Source organism: Hyla sarda, chromosome 6 (genome assembly GCF_029499605.1).
Source record: "Hyla sarda isolate aHylSar1 chromosome 6, aHylSar1.hap1, whole genome shotgun sequence".
NCBI classification, from domain to species: Eukaryota; Metazoa; Chordata; class Amphibia; order Anura; family Hylidae; genus Hyla; species Hyla sarda.
Window position 1 is genome coordinate 181071667 of NC_079194.1, and position 16689 is coordinate 181088355.

A 16689-nucleotide genomic window follows, 5' to 3' on the forward strand; every position below is an offset into this window, starting at 1 on the left:
GGAAGCCACGTCCACTAGTTCACCAGGAGAATGTGAATGAGTAGAGGCAGTCCTGGAGGGGGGCGACCCTGACCGGGTACGCGGCTCTGGAGGAGCGACATTTGTGCCCAGATGACGGGGGGGGGGGGCGGGACCCACGAGGGGAACGCTCATGTCTATCTGAAGACTCAATGGAAGAGTCAGACAAGGCACCCCTAGTACGCTTGTGAGAGCGTGAAGTATGTGGAGACGAGGAGCGGGCCCTCTCAGAGTCCCTGCGCAGGGAAGACCCCTTCAAGGCGGACACCACTTCTAGGGAGGCCTCAGCCACCGAACGGGAGACTTGGGTCAAGTCAGCCATATACTGGATCAGGGAAGAAACCCAGGCTGGTGGAGCGGCTGAACCCACCGGAACCGAAAGGGCATCAGGGGGTACCAGGGGGTCTTGGGGAGCAGTGGAGCAGGCAGGGCAAGTGAGCTTGGTAGAGCCAGGCATTTTGGTACTACAGTGCTTAAAGACAAAATAAGTCACTGACGTTCCAGGTTTCTGTTTAGAGGGAAGAACAGCTCTGGGTACAGACATTATGAGAAAAAAAGACAGGAACTTTCTCACCCTAGTCTGTGTCCCCTGGTAGCTGCAGTGAGGAGAACGGCTCCGTGAAGCTAGTGTGAGAAACAGGCCAGCCAATAGTAGAGGGGGGCGTGCCTGCAGCAGAGGCACTAACTAATTGGCCCCCTTCTGACTGAAAATCGAGCCCACGCCGCTGATTGGAGGCTATTTCGCGCCTCAGAAGAGCTCCGATAGCCCTGTGGGCGGAGCTAAAAACAGGCCAAGAAGGAGCAGCAATGGCGCCCGCTCCTTGTCCCGAGCGCACATGTCAGTCGCATATGCGCTCGGGGGAACAGAGCGGGCGGCTAATACGCCGGCAGAGACTGCCGGAGAAGCGAAAGTAAGCTGGCGCTGAGAGCGCCCGGCCCGTACCAGCGCCACGGCTGTCAGCCGCATATAAGGCGCTGCCGGCGAAACCGAAAGTAAGCCGGCGCGGAGAGCGCCCGGCCCGTACCAGCGCCGCGGCTGTCAGCCGCGTATAAGTAACACACACACACACAGTGCAAAACATAAAAGGTACGCGCCCCCTCAGATGCCACTGCTCCCCCAGAATAAAGACCAGAATAAAAGTCCATCCCCAGTAAGCCAGCCTCATAATCTGAAAAGGTGGCCAAAAACAGGGGGTCTCCAGCAGTTCCAAGTCCGCACCTGAGGAGAAAGAGGGAAAGTACTTACCTCAGTTAGAAGAACTTACCTAATGGGAGTCTTCAGTCAGCTTTAGTTACCGGCATCACGCCTGGCTGCTATGCGCGAGCGAGGCGAGAAGAGAAAATAGGGGGACCCGGACCCATGAGGTACCAACCCAGGCGCTGACCGTTGGCAAGGGGGGGGGGGTGAACAGCGCATATACGCAATGTCTGTGCCTCCTTACTCGCAATGAGGGAACCGGAGTCCCTGAGTCCCCACCTGAAAACAGAAAAGAAAAGGAATAAAAACTAACACGTCCCTATACTAGAATTCCAGACCATGTCCACCTCCTTCAGACACTAAGCTTAAACTGGTTAGCTCAGAGCCTGAAGGCGGGTATATCCTGCAGGGAGGAGCTGACTTTTTTATTACCAGAGTGTCACACCTCCTAGAGACAGCAGCATACACCCATGGTCTGTGTCCCCCAATGGAGCCGATAGAGAAAATTCCAATTTTTTTAATGTTGTGAAAAATTGGAAAATTGCTGCTGAACTTTGAAGCCCTCTGATGTCTTCCAAACGTAAAAACATGGCAACTTTATGAAACAAAGTAGACATATTGTATTTGTGAATCAAAATATAATTTATTTGGAATGTCTATTTTCTTTACAAGCAGAGAGCTTCAAAGTTACAAAAATTCAAAATGTTACATTTTTCATCAAATTTTTGAATTTTCGACAAAATGTTACCACTAACATAAAGTAGAATATTTCACGAAAAAACTATCTCGGAATCAGAATGAAAGGTAAAAGCATCCCAGAGTTATTAATCCTTAAAGTGACAGTGGTCAGATGTGCAAAAAACGCTATGGTCCTACAGTGAAAATGGGCCTGGTCCTTAACCCCTTAAGGACTCAGCCCATTTTGGCCTTAAGGACTCAGACAATTTAATTTTTACGTTTTCATTTTTTCCTCCTCGCCTTCTAAAAATCATAACTCTTTTATATTTTCATCCACAGACTAGTATGAGGGCTTGTTTTTTGCGCGACCAGTTGTCCTTTGTAATGACATCACTCATTATATCATAAAATGTATGGCGCAACCAAAAAACACTATTTTTGTGGGGAAATTAAAACGAAAAACGCAATTTTGCTGATTTTGGAAGGTTTCGTTTTGACGCTGTACAATTTATGGTAAAAATGACGTGTGTTCTTTATTCTGAGGGTCAATACGATTAAAATGATACCCATTATTACATACTTTTATATTATTGTTGCGCTTAAAAAAAAATCACAAACTTTTTAACCAAATTAGTACGTTTATAATCCCTTTATTTTGATGACCTCTAACTTTTTAATTTTTCCGTATAAGCGGCGGTATGGGGGCTCATTTTTTGCGCCATGATCTGTACTTGTTTTTGATACCACATTTGCATATAAAAAACTTTTAATACATTTTTTATAATTTTTTTTAAATAAAATGTATTAAAAAAGTAGGAATTTGAGTTTTTTTTTTTTTTTTTTCGTTCACGCCGCTCACCGTACGGGATCATTAACATTTTATTTTAATAGTTCGGACATTTACGCACGCGGCGATACCAAATATGTCTCTAAAAAATTTTTTTACACTTTTTGGGGGTAAAATAGGAAAAAACGGACGTTTTACTTTTTTATTGGGGGAGGGGATTTTTCACTTTTTTTTTACTTTTACATTTTGCCGGCGGGTCCCTGGCTGCGATCAGCCCGCGGTTATGCATAGGATGCCCGCGGTTATGCATAGGACGTAAATGTACGTCCTGGTGCGATAAGTACCACCTCACCAGGACGTACATTTACGTCCTCCGTCCTTAAGGGGTTAAAGGGGTACTTCAGTGGAAAACTTTTTTTTTTTTTTTTTTATCAACTGGGACCAGAAAGTTAAACAGATTTGTAAATTACTTCTATTAAAAATCTTAATCCTTCCAGTACTTATTAGCTGCTGAATACTACAGAGGAAATTATTTTCTTTTTGGAACACAGATCTCTCTGCTGACATCATGACCACAGTGCTCTCTGCTGACATCTCTGTCCATTTTAGGAACTGTCCAGAGCAGGAGAAAATCCCCATAGCAAACATATGCTGCTCTGGACAGTTCCTAAAATGGACAGAGATGTCAGCAGAGAGCACTGTGGTCATGATGTCAGCAGAGAGCTCTGTATTTTTAGAGGCTGTATAGTACAGATGAAATGCTTTTCTTTTTGTCACAACCACAGTGCTCTCTGCTGACCTCTGCTGTCAATTTTAGGAACTGTCCAGAGCAGCATATGTTTGCTATGGGGATTTTCTCCTGCTCTGGACAGTTCCTAAAATGGACAACAGAGGTCAGCAGAGAGCACTTCTATAAAAAAAAAAAAAAAAAAAAATGTTTTACACTCACTTAGCTGAGCTGCCGGGATTCTTTGATCTTGGCATCTAAAGGGTTAATGCTGGGCATCGGCCCGATTGGCCATGCCCGGCATTAGCCGTGGGTCCTGGCTGCCCGTAGCAACCAGGATCCACCGGGTTTAACCCGTTCTCCGTCAGTGAGAATGGTTTAAACCCGTTAAACTGGACCAGGGCATACAGGTATGTCCTGAGTCCTTAAGGATCCGGGATGCAGGGCGTACGCATACGCCCTGCACCCCCAAGAGGTTAACTGGTCAAGTTTAGGGCACTCTGCCATGACACAGTCCAGAAGAAGCAGACAGCACACAGTGCAGTCACACAATGACAGGACCTGTGTTGTGGGTCAGTGTCACTGTATGGTCCTGCAGTGATGTAAAATATTTTTACACATTCGTGCAACTGTCCTGTTTTTGCCGCAATGTTTACATAGTCCAGCACAGGTTGCCTAATCTCAAGCCTTTTCTCAGCAATAATTAGAGAGTTGAAAACTATGAGAATACAACATCACATTCCTTGGCTCAGGAGCTTACAGTCATCCAATACTCACCTTTTGGAACCTCTGCACTAATACTTCATGCTCCCATTGCAGGTCATTTAGTTCTTTCTCAGTTGATTTCAGGCGGGATTTTGTACTCTGCAGGGAGACAGAAAACCATTATTATAATCATTTATTTATGAGCTGCCACTGAACTGTACATAGATGTTTGTTTTGACAGAGAGTGACAGAAGCTGGCTTACAAGGTGACAGGAACTACTCTCCTACATGTGTACAGATACTTCATGTATAATTAATGGGAGATGGGGAATGCAGTTGGTCAGGAAGACCTTTATGCAGCGTACAAAGAATATGCCGTAAAAGCACATAATTCTATGCTTGTACTGTAACCTCAGATGAATTTACATCTGCATTTTTAATTCCTATAGTAATTCCTATACATTTATGTGCAGAAAACTGATGGCTATTTAACATAAATCCCTTCTGCTCCGTATACAAACTACAGGCAGCTGTATGCGGCAGTGTACATTAAACTAGTGGATATGCATTGTACTTGGCATGTTTACAGCCCTACAAGCTCATTGTACGTAAAAGGAGTATTTGAAATTATAGGAATGCATTAGGAAATGTTCATGCAAGTCCCTAATATATATGGTTGGCCAAGATTTTTTGTTTGAATTAGAATGTTTAGCTATCTGGTACTAGTAAATATTTCCATTACTGTGAAACAAGGTTGACATGCACATAATACAAGGCCGAGCCTATGTAAAGCTAGGACTATGGCCGGTTTAACAGAAAATAGTACCTAGGTCGGGCTATATAGACTGAAAAAAATTACTGCCATATGCAACCCACAAAATACCATTAATAGTTGTAGTATGTAAGTTTTGTATATATGTCTAAATAATACGAAGCACACAAATAATTTTCACTTAAAAAGCCGACATGGACTTAGGTCCCCCCCAAAAGCGTAATATGATCATACAGCACTTGAAGAAGTTCTCCTCTGATGTCAGGTAATTCTGTCTTTTTCCGGATGCATAAGGGGTGGGTTGGTAAAGTGGTGATGTCAACAGCAAAGGACAATAGAGCTTTAGTCATCCTTTTAAGTAAACACTTTCAATATGAATTGCTGTGGTTTCAAAGATGATGGTAGACTGTGCAGAGAATATCCCCGGAATGTCTCATATTAGAATGTCCACAGATGAGATTGATATTGTGAACGTTTATGGACCAAATGATGACAAAAAAACAGTTCCTAGAAGACACATCAGTAAGAGTTTTGTCCAATCAGAGTCCGTGTAAAATTTTAGCAGACATGCACCATAGTGAGGATTGTAGAAGTAATAGAACAACTTCTATAGGGCCAAACTCTAGGAGAGGTAATTGAATAATTGGGCAGATTTGATGATTCACAGAGTTTTTTACATCCTGACTCTACTAAGTACCTCACTATTCCTGTGCACACAACTCCTGGTTGAGGATTGATTATTTCTTCTATCTACGGCCATGTTACCTTGACTCCCCCAACATACCTTGAAAAACCTGGTAATTTCAGACCATGTCCCCTTTCCCAAAGGTACTTAATAGAGATGAGCGAAGTTACAGTGATTGGAATCGTCACAAACTTTACGGCTCGGCAGTTGCTGACTTTAGCCTGCATAAATGAGTTCAGCTTTCAGGTGCTCCGGTGGGCTGGAAAAGGTGGATACAGTCCTAGGAGAGAGTCTCCAGCCAACCGGAGCACCTGAAAGCTGAACTAATTTATCACTGTAACTTCGCTCATTTTTAGTACTTAGTTCATTTGGCAGTTCCCCATTGGTTTACAAGGGACAATAGTTCGATCACTATTAAAGTGTGGTGGGTGGAATTCTCCACAGATGACGCAACTTGCAAAAATATTCTGCAGTTATATTGGGATACTGCCAAAGCAGTTTTGAGAGGCAGGATTATGGCCTACACTTCTTCTATATAGAAAAGGGTATCTTCCTAGGTAAAGGGGAGGTATTGGGGAAGGCATATACAGCATTTCTTGCTGCACCAAGCGAGGGAACCAAATAAGCTTGGCATCTCACCAAGGATCCCTTTAAGGTGTGGCTGGAAAGTTAAAAACACCTTCACAAGTCTTCTTATGACACGCTCTTATTCCACCATGGTTATAAACTGGGTACACTTTTGGCGAAGTTTGACAAAGGTCCTTACCCCCTCTCCTATATTTCTAAGTTCAGCGATCTGGCTTTACTGCACTTAAGAGATTACTATTTAAACTTGTACGGTGAATCCCCCTTTGCATCTACCCTTCTGAGAAATTGGTTAACTGAGGCTGGTCGTCCCTCCCTTACGGGGCATAAAAAGATCCTTCTCAAAGTTCCATTTATGGTGTAGAAAATTCAGGGGGCTATTAAAAAACTGAAACCACACAAAGCGCCTGGGCCTAATGGTTATTTGGAGGATTTTAACAAAATACTAGCTCCAGAGATTACTCCTACTTTATTGGCGATCTTTAACTCCTATTTGGGAAGAGAGCATATTCCACCTTGGTCAATTCTACTCATATTAATCATTTTACACAAACCAGGAAGGGTACTGCCTACCCGGGAGGGTTACAGGCTCATTTCTCTGATCAACTTTTATCTTAAATTAGTTTCTAAAATATTGTCGGACCATCTGGGCCTGGTGCTTTCCAGTCTAATTTTCCCTTTTCAGGCTGGCTTTGTTCGTCACTGATCGGCAGTCACTAATCTTTGCAAGATAGCTGCAGTGTCAGAAGAAATTCATTTGAGGTCACATTTATACCCATCACCAGCCATATTATCTATCGATGCTGACACAGCTTTTAATAACGTGCGGTGGGGATGGGTGTGGGAGGTTTTGGGACACATGAGCTTTGAGGGACCCTTCATGACTTACCTATTCTCATTATACTTTAACCCATTGTCGGATTCATATTCAGGCTTTTATCTTCTCCCTTTTCTCCTCAAAAAGGGACTAGACATGGTTGCCCCCTATCCCCATTATTATTTAATTTAATTATAGAGCCACTGTCCCAAGTCCTAACTTCCGATATGAAGTTAAGACAGCGTTATTCACTACTATTTTTAGCTCTTCCTTCTGAAGATTTAATGAAGGTCTTTTACCACCTGAGTTAACTTGGCCGGGCCTCAGGTTTTAAAGTGAATATCTCCAAGAGTGTCCAATTAGATTTCTCCAGGGGTCCTTCAGGTGTTATCGACTGGACAAGGCCCCTTGTCGATATCTGTATCCTACACTGATTTAGTTAACATTGGACCTTTCCCATGGATCTGCGTAAATGGTTCCAGTCTTCTCTCCCTATTTTAGCTAGGTGCCTCATAGGCTGGGTAAAATATGTTATCTGTTATGCTTCTTATTTACTGTACTTTACTGTAAGAGCAGTGAGACTGTGGAATTCTCTCCCGGAGGAGGTGGTCATGGTGAACACTGTAAAAGAGTTCAAAACGGGTCTGGATGCATTTTTTGGAGAATAATAACATCACTGGTTATGTATACTAGATTTATAGGGACAGAACGTTGATCCAGGGATTTATTCTGATGCCATATTTGGAGTCAGGAAGGAATTTTACCTCTAGTATGAGGGTTTTTTGCCTTCCTCTGGATCAACTCAGTAGGGACTCAGTAGGGATATAGGTTGAACTTGATGGACTCTGGTCTTTTTTCAACCTCATGAACTATGTTACTATGTTACTAACTTGTACCTTTAGCTGGATTATATGTTATAGTTTGTTGGTGTATTGTTATATTTTTGTTTGAAAACTGATTAAAAATAAATACTGACATAATACTACTACAATTCCATTTTCAAATATCTCTATACACTGTTAAACAATGCTGAGTGGTGTTAGCTTGTGTCTAAGGTTACCTTTCTGAACAATTGCCTAGTATGCTACCCCATAAGACATCCCCGGGGGAATTATGCTACCACTGATTAACCTACATACCTATACAGTACACTGCCATGGACTACAATGGGATGAGGGGTAACTACAATGTATGCTAAAACTGCACCCATCTCATATAAACAGATACAACATTCTGGCAACAACCTGTGCTGCACTACAGTCCAAAAGAAAGAACATAACATAAGAAACCAGGGAACAGCCTGTAAAAACTGTGGGATTTCCTTCAAGGCATCTGACAATCAAATAATAATGATTTAAGCTGCTGAATGCTGAGGGACTCCAGTGTATAAGGATGTATTCTAGAGAATAGACTGGAGAAAACCATGACAGCCACACAGTCACAGTGCACTACACAGACATGTTGAGAGACTTACTGCCAGAGACGTCTTGTCCTTTTCATAATTGGCTAGTTGTCTCTGGAGTTCAGCCACCTCCTCACGAGCCTTCTGCAGGGGCTCTGTGAGACGACGGTTTTGTAGCTGGAGGTCTGCCATCTCTTTCTCTAACCTGTCTTCCTTTTTCCGCATTTCTTCCATCTGCTCCTGTAATGTTGGTCACATAAAGGACAGTTACAATGGAATCATATTATAGAAGGGGACAGAGCAAATCCTTCTGTTTTTTGCATCTGCAGTGCATACACATGACAAGCCTATTATAGTGTATGAGTTAACCATGTGTTTTCCAATATAGCTAAGGTCTATAAGTCTGTCCCTTTGAGGCCTTTATGCTAGCCAAATGGCCAAGTTTCTACTAAGCACTGCAAAGGCAATCTACCCTCAGCACAGCACCTAGAAGGCTTCTTTGCTTTCCATATACCTTGAGCGAGTTGATTAGAGCCAAGTTATTGAGAGTGATGTCATTGTAATAGTTCTTGATGTCACTGAAGGCCTTCTCATGGTTCTTCATCAGAGTATTGATCTGTCCATTCTTCCGCTCCTCAACCTCATGAATTTCTGTCTTTCTACGGAGCTCTAGCTCATCTCGCAGTACATGCATTTTCCTATCGTATTTAGTTTCAATTTCTGCATATGGGATAGAAAGAGGACATACAGTTATACACTCAATTCTAAGTGATTACACAGAAAGCGAACTCCAAGTTATGATAAAACCTGAGCCTAAATGAAGAGTGGATGGAACAAAGGAAAGCTGGCCATAGACCCTGACTGCAGTTTCAGTAGCTAAAAAGAGGCCATATGACCCCTGTCCAAACAGCTAGAATATAGTATGTTTTTTTTAATGAAGGAATTAATAATCCAGCCATTCTGCTCATGTACCTGTTGTATCCACAAGTAAAAAGAGAACAACTTTGGATGGAATGGATGAGGGACCACATACATAGACAACATAGGGGCATGAAAGGGGTACATTGTTTAAAAGCCATAGCTGACCTTTTACTTGTCTCTCAAAATCACTCCTCAAGCGCGTGATCTCTTCATCTTGTTTCTAAGGAAAAAAACAAAACAAGACTGACAGAAGAAGGCTAAGGTAGATTGGACATATGAAATTATGTAATCCAGTTTTGGCGTGAAGACTATTTTTTAATGGAAGAAGCACCCGAACTAGATTATATTATTTCCTCTGTCCAATCTTCTACGTTTATGCCAGGATCATTGTGGAGAATGAGCTATTCCAGGGCTGCTGAACTGTATACACAATTGTGATATGCCCTTTTAGATGTTGTGCTCTAAGCACAATGTTCTCTGGTAAGCATTACTGCCCTTTTGATTTCTTTCTTGTAAATCTGGATAATGCACTAGGAGCGCCCATTCTGTTTTTTTCTTTTACTTATAGCAGAAGAAGGATAAAGAAAATTGGAAAATCCAAATCTAAATAGAGAATACAGTGTTCTACTTTGCTTTGCTAAATTTCCTGTACAGGTAAGAAGGTACCTGTACTTTAACATATCTAGGGCAGACCAGGCAGTTTATCTTTAGTCATGTGTAACAGCGGATACAAGTAAACACAGTCTAAAAATCCTAATAACTGGAAGTCTAACCTGCAATGACATTGTTAATGGTGAATACAGCCTATTAAAGGGGTACGGCCGTCCCCTACCATAGACTTGCATTGAGGGGGTGGGCGTGAAATCACACGGGGGCGGAGTCGTGACGTCACGATCTTCTGTTCCGGTGGTCGGGGCCCAGACCTCCAGCGCTTACGGAGCAGAAACAGGTGGGTGCCGCATGCTATATTGCGGGGGTCCCCAGCAGCGGGACCCCGCGATCAGACATCTTATCCCCTATCCTTTGGATAGGGGATAAGATGTCTAGTGGTGGAGTACCCCTTTAATCCTGATAATAACTTTAAATTTTAAATATTTAATACAGCCAATAAATCCTAATAACTTTAATATACATTCATTTTCTCTGCAGTCCAATAATCCGTGTTTCACTTGCTTTCTTACCATCTTGAGGTTCTTCACAACCATCTCATTGGCCAGCTCCTGCTCTTTGATCTCCACGCGCAAACCCCGCATATCTTTGCGTAACAGGCTCTCATGTGTGTGATGGTCCTTTTGAGCCAGCTTCATAGTGACGCTGCCCTCTGCTTTCAGCTCTGAAATGTTGTTCTGGTGCTCGTATAGCAGATGTTTTACTTTTTGCTTGTATACCTGAATCAAAAGAACAAATCAGATGTCAGGAACAAGTGATACCATTGTCCTCAATAGCAAATTAGCTTTAGATGAGATTTCCCTATCCCCACACAGCGATGAAGTAAACCCCAAAGAGAATGAATGAAGCCGGGGCTATGCATGTGTGGCCTGCCGACGCTCTCAGGATCAGCAGGGGTCCCCAGTGGTCACACTCACACCAATCCACTAGTCATCTTCTAACCTGTTAAGCAAGAATACCCCTTTGAGATACTGATAACACTAAGCATCTTTACGTTTCACTATACGTTAGACACAGTTTTGTTCATTAGTAGGAGTTTGGTCAAAAAAAAAAAAACATCCTGTGAGAGACGGAGATTAAGATAAATGACATGCTGGCTTTTCAGGCGTAGAGGTAGACGCTGCCTCAGGGAAGTGTTCCTTTAATTCCTGGAAAATGCTGACTTAATGGAGAAGAACTCTCTGTCCCTGCTGTTTCCCAGGACCCAGGATAAACATGAGCAAGGTAAGCAATATACACAATGTCCCTGTACACTAGTGGTCTTCAACCTGCGGACCTCCAGATGTGGCAAAACTACAACTCCCAGTATGCCCGGACAGCCAACGGCTGTCCGGGCATGCTGGGAGTTGTAGTTTTGCAACATCTGGAGGTCTGCAGGTTGAAGACCACTGCTGTACATGATTGCTTATGATATAGGCAGCAAATAAGACATAACCAGAAGCATCTAAAAGAGTTTTCCAGGCCCAGACCTTGAATGGAAACAAGAGTAAAAGTTGACCCCCCCCCCTCCAGGTACAGTACATTCCAACACCAACCTGAAGATGCAATAAAAGTAGACCCTTGATTTATTACAAGAACAGATCCTTTCTGATAAGATCCATTTAACTGGCTACATACAATAGAACTGTTACATTAAATTCCATTGAAATCCCTGGCAATCTAGTCCATCATGTTTACCATCAAAACCAGTATGCTATCCTATTGCTGTTCCCCTATTCCCATCCTTGTATATATCTTGCATTGTATAGTCATTTTGTAGTTCAGCATCCCGGCAAGCATCTTTGGGCACATCAGGGTTACATTTATAAGGGTATGATCAGCTTTAGAGTATGTTCACACTGAAGAATTGAGAACTGAGAAATTCCGCTTGCTTTTTCTGCTCCAATTTATTCAACAAGCCATTTTCAATTGACTTTAACACCTTAAGGACCCGGTGGTTTTCTGTTTTTGTATTTTAGTTTTTTCCTCCTTACATTTAAAAAATCATAACTCTTTCAATTTTGCACCTAAAAATCCATATGATGGCTTAATTTTTGCGCCACCAATTCTACTTTGTAATTACATTTTACCCAAAAATCTATGGCGAAACAGAAAAAAAATCATTGTGAGACAAAATAAAAAAAACAAAACGTAATTTTGTAAATTTTGTGGGCTTCCGTTTCTAAACAGTAAATTTTTCGGTAAAAATGACACCTTCTCTTTATTCCGTAGGTCCATACGATTAAAATGATACCCTACTTATATAGGTTTGATTTTGTCGGACTTCTGAAAAAAATCATAACTACATGCAGGAAAATGTATACGTTTAAATTGTCATCTTCTGACCCCTATAACTTTTTTATTTTTCCGCGTATGGGGTGGTATGAGGGCTCATTTTTTGTGCCGTAATTTTGTTTTTAGTGGTACCATTTTTGTTTTGATCTGACTTATTGATCGCTTTTTATCATTATATAAAAAGTGACCAAAAATACGCTATTTTGGACTTTGGAATTTTTTTGCGCGTATGCCATTGACCGTGCAGTTTAATCAACAATATATTTTTATAAGTCGGACATTTCCGCACGCGGCGATACCACATATGTTTATTTTTATTTACACAGTTTTTTTTTTTTTATGGGAAAAGGGGGGTGATTCAAACTTTTATTATGGAAGGGGATAAATGATCTTTTATTAACTTTTTTTTTCACTTTTTTTTTTTTGTAATGTTATAGCTCCCATAGGGGGCTATAACACTGCACACACTGATCTTTTACATTGGTCAATGGTTTCTCATAGGAAACCATTGATCGATGATTAAGGAGAAAAATATCCAGCGCAGTGTGTAGAAAAAATCAGGGACCTTTTATTGTAGATCACATGGACAGCATAGATATAGAACCAACACGTTTCGGGTCAAGGTGTCTCTAAAGTGTTTAGACAATGCTGATATATTGAAGTGGTTACTTTCTACATCAGAGATGTGTCGCCTGATTCGTACTTTCAACGCTTTAGAGGTACAACCTACATATTGACAGCGACAGCTGCAACATGAGGCTAGATAAATTACAGATGTTGTATTGCAATTAATGTAACCCTTGTTGTAGTAATGTTTAACTGTAGTGTAAGAAACAAAAGAATTGGATACTGATATTTAGGAACACGTGATACATTGATGGTGCCCACATTTCCATGTACCTGGGTAATGTAACCAGGTAGGGGCACCAGATGTATTATGATTTGCCAGGAAAAGGCTAGGTGACAATCTGGAGCCCAAAAAGGGGCCTCTTCTAGAGACCACTCTAATGTGAGACTTATCAAAAAAAAATCGATATCGGTCAATCCCTAATACCAACCCTTAACAATCTAAAAACCACAATAAAATACTGCCAGTTTTTGTCACTAGTTATAGTTGTCAATTAAACGCTATCAGCCACATCATGCAAAAATATCTTCCAATTCTTGAAAACGATGTAGTCCTACAGAATTTTGATAAATCTCACATTAGAGTGGTCTCTAGAAGAGGCCCCTCTTTGGGCTCCAGATTGTCACCTAGTCTTTTCCTGGCAAATCATAATACATCTGGTGCCCCTACCTGGTAACGTTACCCAGGTACATGGAAGTGTGGGCACCATCAATGTATCACATTCCTATATATCAGTATCCAATTCTTTAGTTTCTTACACTACAGGTAAATATTATTACAACAAGGGTTACATTAATTGCAATACAACATCTGTAATTTATCTAGCCTCATGTTGCAGCTGTCGCTGTCAATATGTAGGTTGTACCTCTAATGCGTTGAAAGTACGAATCAGGCGACACATTTCTGATGTAAAAAGTAACCACTTCAATATATCAGCATTGTCTAAACACTTTAGAGACAAACACAATGGAGAGTTATCCTCATTAATGATTAATGCTGTTGAAAAAGTTAAAAAATAATGTTAGAGGGGGTGATTTAAAGCGTAAATTGTTTAACAGGGAGTCATACTGGATCTTTGTATTGAATACGAGAGAACCACTGGGGATGAATCTCAAACATGATCTAATTTTAACTTATTAGACTATAATATATGTATATTTGACTCCCTGTTTCTCAATAACCTTTATCACCTTCTTTCATACTGTGTTTTGGATAAATTGTCCTATATATTTTTGTAGCAGGATTTGACTGATCCACCTTATCCAGTTTCCATGACCCATCTGTCTCTAAGTGCATTTTCCATGTTTTGTACGTGTTTTAACTTTGTGATGTCATAGGCATGTGACCATTTATTTTTTTCTATTTAAACTCACTTCATTGTAATTTTTGATATGCCATGACTATGGGTCCAGCTTGACCCGAAACGCCTTGGTTCTATTTCTGTGCTGTCCATGTGATCTACAATAAAGGTTCCTGATTTTTCTACACACTGCGCTGGATATTTTTCTCCTTTCTGCATTGCTAATTGGTACCGGAGGCACTGCCGGCCAGTCCGTGCGCAGGTATGTGGATCCAGCTGAGGTGAGTCTTCAGTTCTGTTTCCTTCATTGATCAATGATTCTGCTGCTTGATTGCTCGTGCCTGGATCTCAGGCACTGAGCAGTCATTCGGCGCTTGGACACCAGAAGGCAGGTAAGGGGACCCTCCTGCTGTCCTACAGCTGTTCGGGACACCGTGATTTCACTGCGACTGTCCCAAACAGCCCGCTGGGCTAGCCAGGGGTAGTTTACTTTCACTTTAGACGCGGCGATCAACTTCGCGTCTAAAGGGTTAATAGCGCACACCACCGCGATCAGTGCCACACGCTATTAGCCACATGTTCCGGCCGTGGCCCCGCGTTAAGAACGGTAGTGGACTCAGGACGTACAGGTACGCTCTGGGTCCTTAAGAGGTTAATTGACTTTCTGTTGTCCTGTTCACACTGAGGAATTTCTGCTAGCCGAATTCTGACGCTGAATTCTGTTCTGCCCGAAGATAGAACATGTTCATTCTTCAGGCGGAATCCTCGGGTAAAAACCCATTGAAGTCAGGATTTTTTTCTGACGAAATTCATATTGTGCCAAATTCCCACGAAATCCAGAAAAGTAGAATTAAATAGCCTCCTTCTTCATTCCTCTTCATTTCCATGTAGAAATTCTGCACGAATTTTGCATGAATTACGTGAAAATTCCGCACAATGGATAAAATGACAGAAGTCAACAATTTCCTAACAGAAATCATTGCTCATAAATTCCTCAGTATGAACGCACCCTTAAAGGGTTAACCCGCTACCCAGCATCCGGAACATTGAGTTCCGAATGCTGTGTGCGGGCTTCCGTGTTCACTCCAGCGCCCTCGTGATGTCACGCCCCATCATGTGCCGTCATGTGACGTCACGAGGGGGCGGGTGTGAACACGGATACCCGCACACAGCTTTCGGAACTCAATGTTCCGGACGCTGGGGAGCGGAGTAACCCTTTAAGAAGAGGCACCAGTTCTAGAAACCTTTTCCAAACCTTTTAATTTTTCCATTACTTGACAATTAGTTTACTGAATGAATAATAGAATTAGTAATAGACACTTTAGTTTACGGAATGAGTGTTGTGACTATGATCAATTAAAAGGAGGTCATGTGCTGTAATAGGGGTCCTGTGTGGCAGACTCTATAGTATCCATATGACCTAATGAGACAGATAGTGAGAGGTTCTTTAAAGGGGTGTTCCGGCCTCCGCCACCGGGACCCCGCGATCTCCGTGCAGCATCTGGCACTCTGTGCCAGGCACTGCTCCAGAGACGAAGACGTGATGTCACACCCTAGTGACATCATGCCATGCCCCTTCTATTCATGTATCAGACATCTTATGCCCTATCCTTTGAATAGGAGATAAGATATCTAAGGCTGGAATACCCCTTTAATTGCCTGTTTACATATGTTCATACCTTGATTTCCACCTGATGTCTCTCCTCTGCCTCCTCCATTTCCCGGTCCTTATTACGGAGTTCAGATTTCTTTTCTTCCAGCTGGCGACGGGTTATCTCCCAGAAAGTGTGGATCTTGTCTCGTTCCAACTGGAAGTAGTTTCTCTCCTCTCGTTCTCGGTCTAGCTCCTCCCGCAGACGTACTATGTGTTCCTCCAGCTAAGGAAATACTATTTTTCAGTTACATGCCACTAGTACATATTAAACACCAAACAAGGAAAAAACATATTACAATGAAGAACAACAATGCCCCAAACACCCCTCTGGTATGGTGGCATAAGGCAAGTCACACTTAAACCAATAACATAATGCCCTCTGCCCTCTTCCATGTATTACCTGTTCTTTGCTCATTTCTTCTGTGGCCAGTCCATCTACCAAGCCAGGGCTTTTCTTCCCCTTGGCTGACTTTTTCTTCGGTGATGCTTTCTTTTTGGGTGGCTGAAAAATCAAGCCCAACATGTCAAATCCACATAACAGGGATTCAATGTAGCTAGACTGACTGCATTGCTATTATACATTTAAAATGTACCTCCAGTTGCAATCTCCCACCTGAACTGACATTAAAGCATGGAAAGACTCTACTGTGCGCTGGGTAGTTACGACATGTCAGCAACACATGCCTGGCCATTTTTCAGTTGCTTTCTAGATATTAGATCAGATAAGAGGCTGCAACTGGAGGTACAATTTAAAGGGGATGTATGGCTATATTCTTTAATAAACAGAGGCATCTACAGGACCGGTGATCCAAGATAATTTTTTTGACAAGTTTAGCAGTCATGTGCATTGGCAAATGAGGGAGCGGCTG

The 16689-nt window shown here is 42.0% G+C and overlaps 1 protein-coding gene across 1 annotated transcript in view; it reads right to left on the reverse strand.

Moving 5' to 3' along the window:
* Positions 1 to 16689, reverse strand: part of GAS8 (growth arrest specific 8) — a 36203-nt gene that overhangs the window by 16547 nt on the left and 2967 nt on the right. Inside the window, exons 2-8 of the mRNA XM_056525961.1 lie at positions 16221 to 16322; positions 15846 to 16043; positions 10477 to 10683; positions 9461 to 9515; positions 8889 to 9094; positions 8447 to 8614; positions 4186 to 4272 (exon numbers count right to left, since the gene is read on the reverse strand). Of these exons, the coding sequence (XP_056381936.1) occupies positions 4186 to 4272; positions 8447 to 8614; positions 8889 to 9094; positions 9461 to 9515; positions 10477 to 10683; positions 15846 to 16043; positions 16221 to 16322 (1023 nt within the window). The remainder of the gene's footprint in view (positions 1 to 4185; positions 4273 to 8446; positions 8615 to 8888; positions 9095 to 9460; positions 9516 to 10476; positions 10684 to 15845; positions 16044 to 16220; positions 16323 to 16689) is intronic.